This window comes from Thermobia domestica, chromosome 13 (assembly GCF_964235325.1).
Source record: "Thermobia domestica chromosome 13, izTheDome1.hap1.1, whole genome shotgun sequence".
NCBI lineage: Eukaryota > Metazoa > Arthropoda > Insecta > Zygentoma > Lepismatidae > Thermobia > Thermobia domestica.
This window is the reverse complement of record NC_137466.1, coordinates 13,744,230-13,755,063: the sequence shown is the minus strand read 5'-3', so window position 1 is coordinate 13,755,063 and position 10,834 is coordinate 13,744,230. Positions and strand designations below refer to the sequence as shown.

At 35.2% G+C, this 10,834-nt stretch overlaps 1 protein-coding gene across 1 annotated transcript in view; it reads left to right on the top strand.

The window, feature by feature from the left end:
* Nucleotides 1-1,747: 1,747 nt before the first annotated feature.
* The window catches only part of LOC145669127 (inactive pancreatic lipase-related protein 1-like), a 265,962-nt gene continuing 256,875 nt past the window's right edge, over nucleotides 1,748-10,834 (top strand). Inside the window, exon 1 of the mRNA XM_081737472.1 lies at nucleotides 1,748-1,841. Within this exon, the coding sequence (XP_081593598.1) occupies nucleotides 1,835-1,841 (7 nt within the window). The 5' untranslated portion in view covers nucleotides 1,748-1,834. The remainder of the gene's footprint in view (nucleotides 1,842-10,834) is intronic.

The following is a 10,834-nucleotide window of genomic DNA, read 5'->3' as shown; positions in this document are numbered from 1 at the left end:
ACCATGATTTCACCGTTTTTGCAGCGTGACAGGGTGCCAAATCATCTTGGTAGATGACATCACCATCAGAGAACAATATTTGGGCTATGGGTAGAACCTGGTCCTTAAAATGATCTTATACGCCTTAGCATTCATCATTCCATTCAGGGCTATTATAGTACCTGCAGAAAACTACCATATCACTGCTCATACTGTAACAGAACCACTCCCATGCTTTACAGTTGGGACAGACAGTCTGTATCATAGGCCTGCGACGGTGTTGTCCAGGGGTTTGGCTATCACGGCCCTGCCATGAATTTTCATTTTATGAAGTTCCCGTTGCACTGTTTTCGATTAAACCGGGCTCTATACGCCGGAATGAAAAAATGAAATGAAACCTTTGAGTTTTACGTCCCACAGTTATGCCGGTTAGGCTAAAGGAGACGGTGATGATGAGTAATGAATGAAATGGTGGAATGAAGAAAGTGGGAGGAAACGGGAGAACCCCGAGAAAACCCACGCATACGGTGTTTGTCCACCACAAAGTTCACCCTGGCCCAAGCCGGAATTGAGTTCAGACGTAATTTTCATTGCAGTGGTCTTTTTAGCTGCTGCAATCCGTTTTAATACCCTCCGGTCCTATCTGACAGGATTGTCTTTCGACATTGTTGTGCTTTGTAGACGTCGCTTGCCCATGAATTGTCTATGCCTTCGTAACATTGGACACAGTTCCTTTCGATACTCCCTCAATATTTGCCACTGTTGCCGCTGAAGCTCCAACCAGACGGGCAAATACGACCATGCCTCTTTGGAAGTCTGTCAGGTCATCCATTTTTCCGCACCACTTTCACACCACGACACTCACAGGTAAACTAGTTACTGCTGACGGAAGAGAAAGTTCCACATGACACATTGAAAAAAAAAAGGATCGGCAACCTTAACACATGCTGTACAGTGGAGGGGAAAACTTACGTGCCCTGTATGAAGTGTTTTTAGATTTTTTTGTCGTCCCCTGTACATATCTACGATGTACCTAAACTGTGATTAATCTTGAGTAGTAAATAAATTTAGGAGGAGTTAATTGAGAAATTCTTTGTTTATCTTATTTGTGGGTATAACATATTAGCATGTGTTATATGTAAGAAATGGAATACGTAAATGTAATTGTTTCAACGAAGACATGGAAAACTTATAAATCAGTAAAAATATTTAATACTGTTTTTGTAAGTCATTGTAACCCTCTTTAGAATAGAAACAATTTTAATTTTCTGTTGACTATGACTCAAATGTCTTCATGAAGTTTACTTCAGATAATATACTTGTTTGTTTCTGGTTTATGTCGTGAGGAAAGGTATAAATAACTTGTTTAGTTACAAACTATCATCATATCTTCTTATTAACGGTCGACTTTTGCACAGACTCTTTATAATGCTTAGGTGAAATCTCAATGAACTGTGAGCAAGTATGTGAAGAAAGATAATTGAATGTTTATGGATATGTGTATAATAAACAGTTCATTCAATGCTGAAATATCATCTCAAAGAATGTCCATTGCAATAAAGTCGATGCTCGTTCGTAATCAACATTAAGATGTTTTGAGAGATTTTCCATATTAACATGCATATTACTAGTATAAGCGGTATAAGCAGAGAATGGGCAATTAACGCCCGTCTTACTTAATTACACATTGCCACACATTGTTTTGTAGCCGTCACGACTCGTAATTTTGTTTCCAGAAAATTAATATCGAATACTATTGTGTGGACAGCAGAAACACAAAGTAACATTTTACAATTGTGATGATCTAATATATTTAGGTGTTAGTATTCATATTTTTCCCACTTCTTTGGAAAACATGGACAGTAAGTAGTATCTCTAACTTTTGTCTTAACTTTTTATCCTCTTAGTTGACATCACATACGTTGGAAACTCAGAGTTACAGCTAAGATTGGGCATAGTTTTAGCAGGAATATTTTTGCAGTGTTAAGGAAGACTAAACTAATGAAATGAGTTTTTGTTTAATTATTTAACATACATTTTTTAACACAGCTTCTTTCGTTGTAGTAAAATTATTTTGTCATGTCATATATTATGTGATTACATCCCAAAAAATAAATAAAACACAATATTTTAAGTATATATAAGATTAGCATTCTAATTATATTACATGTGCTGTATTATACTGAAATAGATTTAAGTGAAAATATTTGAACTCCAGATGATATTTGAAATATAATTTTAAAATATTCTGAAATTATAATCAGCAACGAAAATTCACATTAAAATCTTAAATTTCAAACAAATATAGAAATAGTCTGCCATTTTTCATCAGGGCTTGAAATGTTACTTCTAAGCTCCACCAGGTAATAACGTAGCAAATACCTTCTCGAAGCCCTACCCGACTTCGTTCCAAACTGTTAAACTGTTGCCAATATAGAACAATTACATACAGAAAAGGCCTGAAGTGTTTATTTCAAGAGGGAGAGTAACGAAAGGTTGAAACACAAGAAAAGTGGCGAATATACATACCTTGGTGCTCATAACGCTCCATGTAACAGCATATTTACACACATTGCGTGATTGTATTAGGCTTAACAATATATAGTGTAATGCGTGAGTAAACAATTATGATACGTTTTGACATATATTTCGAAGAACGGAACCTGTTTAGAAATTCAAGAAGGCCAATTGCCTCTCTTTCCTTTCCTTGCGGGCTGCCATGATTATACCGGTTAATAAAGATCTAAGTGGAACAGTATTAAGTGCTTAAATAAGGAACGGTAGTAAATATTACGATTTGTCGGTCAAATCAATACTTCTTTCTTTTTCTTCATATGTAAAATTTAGCTCGTCATTTATTAAAAACTGTATTGAATGTGTCACTAGTAGGTTAAATAAATTCACCCTTTTAATAATACAAAGACACTAACAAACACGGACAACCTCTTCGTTCTCCTCTATGTTCTTGTTTCTGTGCTAACAAATATATTACCTTATATGTGAACCCAAATTTGTTTCTGGACGTAGTCAGATTTCCCTTTATATAAAATTAAAGAAGTTTCCATGTATGGAGAGGACAATGTACTGAGTGGTTATGTTAGAAAAAAAAATAATCAAAAGTAGCTAAAGGAAGGTATGGACAATCACTCACATACTGATATGTCATGGAGTAGTACGAGAGTTGAACTATCGTATTTGCAGCTTAATAGCTGTCATGAAATATGTTTTAAAAAACGCATCAGAAGTTACTAAACACAAATTAGAATGTTAATTCCTACTGTTCTCTATGACTCTACTCTGAACAAAAGAATATGAGATATGATATCTCATGTGTCAAATTTAATGTCTTTTTTACTTAGAAATCAGATAATCATTTTGAAAAAAGGAAGATTATATTAAAAAAAAAGACTATAGATTTAGAATATGGCAAGAAATATTTTGTAAGTTCATTTTTTCGTACCTTCTAATATAACTCCTTTGCCTTAAAAGTGATATAGAATATATAATTGTGAAATAGATCTAATATGTAGGACACCAGTTATTTACTAATTCTTAAGTTGAGAAATATAAATTTAATAAAAAATTGAAAACCATTAGGGATATTGATCTCAAGATATGTGCATCTCTGGGTACGTGGATTTACGCGAGGTTCTTCTATATCTTCTCACATTCCCTTCTCACTAATTCTTCTTTAATAATTCATGTGTATTCATAATCCCTCTTCTTTAGCCTACAAAGTATAAGTGTGAGATATTTAATTGGAAATTTTATTTAATTTCATTCTTAACCCGGCGGTATTGGTACCTGTTAATGCGACTTGAGCACTGGTGCCTACCCCTTTGTTAAATTTTAAATCTTTACCTAGTAATTTTTGTTGATAATTTTATTTTGTATTACGCATATGAAACATGTATATTGCGAACTTCAATACAAATGTTTCATTTTAGTGTATCTTTATAAAAATTGAAGATTTATGAATAATATGGTACAGTTACAGTTATTATTTAGTAAAAAGTTCAAAAGTTTCAATATGTTATCACAAGGTAATAAATCATGTTCAGAAGTGTCCACTGAAAAATAAAATTTTCCATTTGAATCCCCAAATAGAATTAACGGCCAGCTACTAGTAACAGGCTACAAAGACAGGTGACACTGGTCTGTGAGACTTGGCCCCGGTGCCACCGGGTTAATAATACTACAAATAAATCCAAAATTATTTATTAAATGCAGAAATTTTCAATTTTCGCAAGAAATTGGAATTGGAATGCTTAATATGAAATGTTGAAGTTTTAAGTCTGATTCATAGCCAAATTAGAACAAAACTATTTTATTTTAAACACTTTCATTAGGTTATCCGTTTGTCGTGGAAGGTACGAACAGAATAACTTTACACTAGAGGCCAATTTTCATTGTGGTTCTAGCGACAAAGATGACCGTACGGAACAAATATTTGAAAACAAAGTTTCGTATTCTCTTGTGCATTTTAATTCTGAAATAAAATTTAGTACATACTAAAGTATTCTATGTACATTTAGTACATAGAATACTTTTGGTCTGCTGCTTGAGTTCATTATTATTACTGGTGAATATTTTTGAGGATTTACTCAGTATTTAATGTTTTGATAAAGTCAACTTCTTTCAACCTCGTAAACGCTCGACTTGAGATCTTCTGTGAACAGAGTTAAGTTTTCATCAAATTTACAATTTCATTTTTAGGGTTAGGGTTACGGAACATTTTTTAAATGTTTGAGTAATCCCCGACTAATGCAGTCTTTAATATTCTCGACTATGGTGTGAGAGGTCCCGGGTTTGCTTAACTGCGAAGACACTTGGTTCAGAGAGTGTCATGGCTTTCTGAAACCAGCCATCATTAATCAAGTTCTTCCTCATTCACACCAAACAAATCTGGGTTGGTACTAACATACAGGTCCCAGGCCCCGTCCATCCGTCCCCATTTCTTTCTCCCCTCCTTTCGCAGATAGTACTCTCATTGAGGGACGTCATCCCTCATACGTCATAGATGCTCAGAAATATCTACAATAAATAAAAAGTTTCAAATTAAAATATTTTTCTGCAGTACTTCTGAATCTGGATGTAAAATTTCAGAATTAAGTTTTAAAAGGATGACTTACAAATTTTCTGAAATTTAAAACGCCACTATTTGCACGTGCAAAGTCATATCAAGTTAAGAGCCTTTACGAATGTATTTTACAAGGGTGAAGGCATGGTAGTCTCAGAAAGAGTCATCATGTTGAGAAGATCAATGCAAACACATAGTGTTCAATAAACTTGTATGATTCCAGAGTTAATTAATCCCTAATAGTAAACGAAGTAGCGTGCCTAAAAGACTATGGGATCTACTAAATGGAGATTAATTATTTCTACAGAAACTATAAAAGATTTTGCTGAATTATTAATGTTGTATAGTGCGTGATCCCTCTCCAACAAATTTTATGAAGAAGATTGGAAAGTCGAAACTGATTGAAAGAAAGATGAGACTTAAATATGTATTCTTCTTTAAAGGTATGATGCGCAAATACAAGTGGAAGGAAAACAGGTAAATTTCGAGAAGTCGCACAAGGAATAATTAGTAAGGCTCTGACACCTACGCAAAATAAGCACATTTGAAACAGTGAAGAAGGTAATATATGTACGGTAATAAAAAAATACAAATATGTGTAATTCGAAGAAAATCACTACCGGGAATACAATAGAGACGGTTATGTTTTTTGAAAAGAGATTTGATGCTGTGAGTGAATAGATAGATAAGTACTAAGAAAGTGTCAAAATAACCAACTTCAGTTTCTGATACCGTAAGTGTGAAGAAAACGTCTCAGAGGCAGACATACAGTAAAAGCAAGGAGATAACGAAATTACCTCTTTACGTGAATAGTCAATTAAAAACATACCGGTGTCACAGGGATTTTTTACCCCTGGAAACTTTTACCGCCTGGAAACTTTTACCCCCTGGTCGGTTTCTGGTAATTTCAAAGGAAAAATCAAAAGTCAATTTAAAAATTCATATCATTAAATGTGATCTCTCAGTGTATGCACTCACTTTGGTCAAGATGGCTTTAAATCCAAAGATTTGGTTGGGGGGTAAAAATATCCTATGTAATTATTACCTCCCTGTCGGTTTTTGGTTACTTCAAAGACAAACTCAAATGCTACATTATAAATTCATTGCACTCCGTAGTATCTCTTAACAGACACAATTACTTTGGGTAAGATGGCTTTGAATCCGAAGATTTGGTAGGGGGTAAAAATTTCCTAGGAAAATATTACCTCCCTGTCGGTTTCTGGTTACTTCAAAGACAAACTCAAATGTTACATTATAAATTGATACCACTCCATAGTATCTCTTAACAGACACAATCACTTTGGGCAAGATGGTTTTAAATCCAAAGATTTGGTAGGGGGTAAAAAATTCCTAGGAAATTATTACCTCCCTGTCGGTTTCTGGTTACTTCAAAGACAAACTCAAATATTACATTATAAATTGATACCACTCCGTAGTATCTCTTAACAGACACAATCACTTTGGGCAAGATGTCTTTGAATCCGAAGATTTGGTAGGGGGTAAAAATTTCCTAGAAAATTATTACCTTCCTGTCGGTTTCTGGTTACTTCAAAGACAAACTCAAATGTTACATTATAAATTGATACCACTCCGTAGTATGTCTTAACAAGCACAATCACTTTGGGCAAGATGGCTTTAAATCCGAAGATTTGGTAGGGGGTAATTTGTTTTGGTTACATCAAGACCAATTGGAATGTTACATTATAAATTTATATTATTTCGTGTTATGTCTTAACAGACGCACTCCCTTTGTCGAAGATTGCTTTGTATCCGAAAATTTGAGAGGGGGTAATATTTTCTTAGGGAATTTATATCACCTTGTGCGTTCTTGGTTATTTCAAATAAAAAATGTAATGCTACTTTATAAATTGATATTATACCCTGTTACCTCTTAACAGACGCACTGACTGTCGGTAAGATGTCTTTATATCAGAAATTTTATAAGGATTTATACTCTTGTATTGGTTCTGTGCTACTTCAAGGATAAGGTCTAATTTTTACATTATAAATTGATGTTATAGCGATTTATGTCTTAGCAGACGCACTCACTTTGGGGACGATGAAGGATGGTTTTATTTTCAAGAGTTAATAGGGAGATAATATATAAAGAAAGCTAAAACTTATTTTTATTATAAATGAGATGTTGAAATACCAAATTTGATGGCTGGGGTTTAATATAGTCCGAAAATGTACACGTTTTTGTAAGATAATTTTCACATGTATTCTTCGCTTCCGCTTTGAAATTCCAAAAATCCTTTCTCTGTGATATATCACGTCTCAGATCCCATGTACTGCCCAAGCTTTAAAATTCCAACTTCAGCGGTTGTACATACGACTTGAGAATCTTCTTTTTACAAGCCTTGTACGTTGTTCTGGTGGCTAGTTCGCACTAGCTAGCTACGCCATTTTCAACACTGTTGACAACTTTATCAATGTTTATTATATCTCCGGTACGGTTTGAGAAATCGAAGTGTTGTAAACGGTAAAATAATTTGAACGTTCATTGCAAACAACACATGTAACTAGATATAATATTTACCTAAGATTTTTTTTTAAATAAAGACTTTCAAAAAATTCAAAATTTTCAACCCCTGTAACTTCGTTTATATTCATTTGAAAAACGTCATACCATGACCATGATATTCAGCGCTAAAGTTCTTTCGAACTATATTATCCGGTGCATCTCAGTTGTGCTGGTCTGCGTTAGAGGCTTCCAAACTTCGGATGTTTGTGATACCATAATATCTTTAGCTTGTAACACTGATTAATAAAAGTAGTATTTCAAGTTTACATTTGACATGGTTAGAAATATGTAATAAACTGACGTTGTGCCATTTGATAAAATATAAACTTATATTTGGTTGGCAAAACTGTTGTGAATTTCTGTCTAAACCCGTTGTAGCGGATGATCATGATAAATTGTCTACCATGTGTATATAGGGAGAGAGAGAGGAATAAATTGCAACAACGTTGTTTTTAATTGAAAGGTGTGTTTTATGTTTTCAATTATTTCTGTTATAAACTGTGTAATAGCAGTTATCAAGATTATAAGGCAACTAATATCTAATATTTTACACTGCAAACTAGGTAATATTTTGGAATCAAAGTCTGTTTTCTCAGCTGCAAATAACAAAATTTAAAGTTAGATTTACTTACCTTTGTTTCGAAAGATTGTTTATTCTTTATATATTTTTCTTCCCACGTGTTCCACACTGTCAAAAGAGTCAAAACGAGTTTCAAAATCAATATTTTCCTTTCGACGCTACTAAATCCTTAAATCTCGACTACTAGTAGAACAAGTCAAGAGCTGCTTTCACGAACGAAACTATGAAATATTTTTTAATAGTGCAGTGTTTCGGAGGAAAATTTCTTCCTCCTTTTATACTAGGCCACTAATATGAAAGATTTGAATTCTTCCTCTTGAAGAGCAGGTTATACAAATTTCATTGATATAATAAGAAAACAATTAATAGAAATTAGCACTTTGACACTGCAAACATCTTAAGACACCTGGGGGACGCGGTGGCTCAGTGTTAGAGTGTTCACCTCCGGTGCTTGGGATCACTGGTTCGATCCCAGCTCGCGCCGTGGGAGTTTGTGGTGGACAAACACCGTGCTTGTGGGTATTCTCGGGGTTCCACCGTTTCCTCCCACTTTCTTCATTCCACCATTTCATTCATTTCTCATAATCACTGTCTCCTTTATCCTAACCGGCATAGGCGTAGGACGTAAAACTAAAAGATTTCATTTCATTTTTTTTTCTTAAGACACCCTCGTCAAACAGCAAATCACGTGCAAAATTGGAAAAGCAATTATTTCGTAGGAAAACATTACCGACTATCAAGTTTTTGGTCATGAAGCCAAATTTTTGGACATAAAGCAATCTTGACCAGAATGATTGCGTCTGTTAAGAAATAACACGGAGTAGCATCAATTTATAATAGAACATTTAATACTGTCTTTGAAGTAAACAAATAACCGACGGGCGGTATAAATATCTCAGGAAAACATTACCCACTATCAAATTTTCGGACATAAAGTCATATTGACCAAAGTGAATGCCTCCGTTAACGAACAACACAGAATGGTAATAATTTATAATGCAACATTTGATGTCTTTAGAGTAGTGCTCTCAACGGGTCGGGTCCGACCCGACAACCCGACCCGACCAAACCCGTAACCCGACCCGAGCTGACCCAATCCGAGTCGGGTCGGGTCAACCCGATCCGTTTGAGAGCACTATGGTCACGACACTGGGTGAACGTCAAAATGCACTCCCATTGGGAATTAAACCCGGACTACGTGTACCGAAGTCTTACACGTTAACCACTAGCTAGATCAAGCGGGGGATTTGTATATGCATCTTAATGAATATTTGGCACTTTTGAGGTTTGGTTATTTCTTTTTATAACTGATACCAATGTCCGACGTGGGAGAAATTTATTTTTTTTCTTGCTTTAGTTCTATGTGACGAAATTTTTATTCAAGGTCAGTGTTCTCACCTGCTCGAACGGCAGGGGGTCTTCTCGGAAGGCAGTAGCAAGAGTCTCTTGGCGGAGACAAAAGGAAATCGTTTAGCTACAATGATAAGGGTTGAGGAAACAGGAGAACACCTGTGACTTTTTCCAAACCTTCAACTTTCATTCCAAAATAGGTTCTTATGATTCCGGGACCCGTGTCACTTTGATTTTTCTTTCTCGGTTATTAAAACGTATTTTACAGTTTATATATTTGCACGGAAGAAGATACATAATATGAATTTTGTAATTTAAAATTTAAGAATACAGGATGATATTTAATAATAAAGTACTAATTTTATTTCATCACTTTCAGCCCAACAAATGAAATTCAAACAATTCGCTCCCTGGGTGTTGGTCATCAATACTGCGTCTTATTCTTTGTCTTGCAGTCAAGTCTTGGTCCTGCATTTCGTAGTCTTGGTGGTCTTTCATGCTATACAAGAGCCAAGAATTCTCGCCTCATCGGTACAAATGAAGACCAAGTGTGATTTTGATTATGGTCTTTCATACTATACGGAAAGAAAGAAAATACGCTCATCGCTACTTGGTGATAACCAAAACAAGGCCAAGAGCAAGATTACTATGCAATTCGTCTTGCATATCCAATCTTTACCTTGTTCTTGTATCGATGTCCTTAGGCTTGGTGAAATAAAATGAAATATTCTGTTTAAGGTCCCTCGATTCTGCACCGAGGCTAAGAGATATGGTGACCATGAGAAATGAATGAAATGGTCGAATGAACAAAGTGGGAGGAAAAAAGGAGAACCCCGAGAAAACCCACTACACGGCCTTTCTCCACCACAAAGCCTACTTAGCACAAGCTGGGATCGAACCATGGACACCATGCACCAGAGATGAATTCTCTACCACTGAGCCACCGCAGCCCTGCTTGGGCTTGGTCGTCCATATCCAATCTTTCTTTTGGCCTTACTCAAACAAATCCTAGTTTTGTTCTAAATCCAGACTCCATATTGGCGTAGATATTAATATTACAGTCGATTGGTAAAATCAATCTTCCACATTTAAAAATTAAAGTACACAGAATTACAAAAATAACCATTTACCATAAAAGCACTAGCTGCAAGTGTTCAAAATAGATTTTTGGTTTCTATAAAATCAATTGAAAATTGCTATTTTTAATTAGGCAGCTAGTGAAAAACAGCAGTTTTCGACTCCAGCCGAGTTTAAGCTCAACCTAAACACTGTTGACCTAAGCGAACCGACCCGACTGACTCGACCCGACAACCCGACCCGA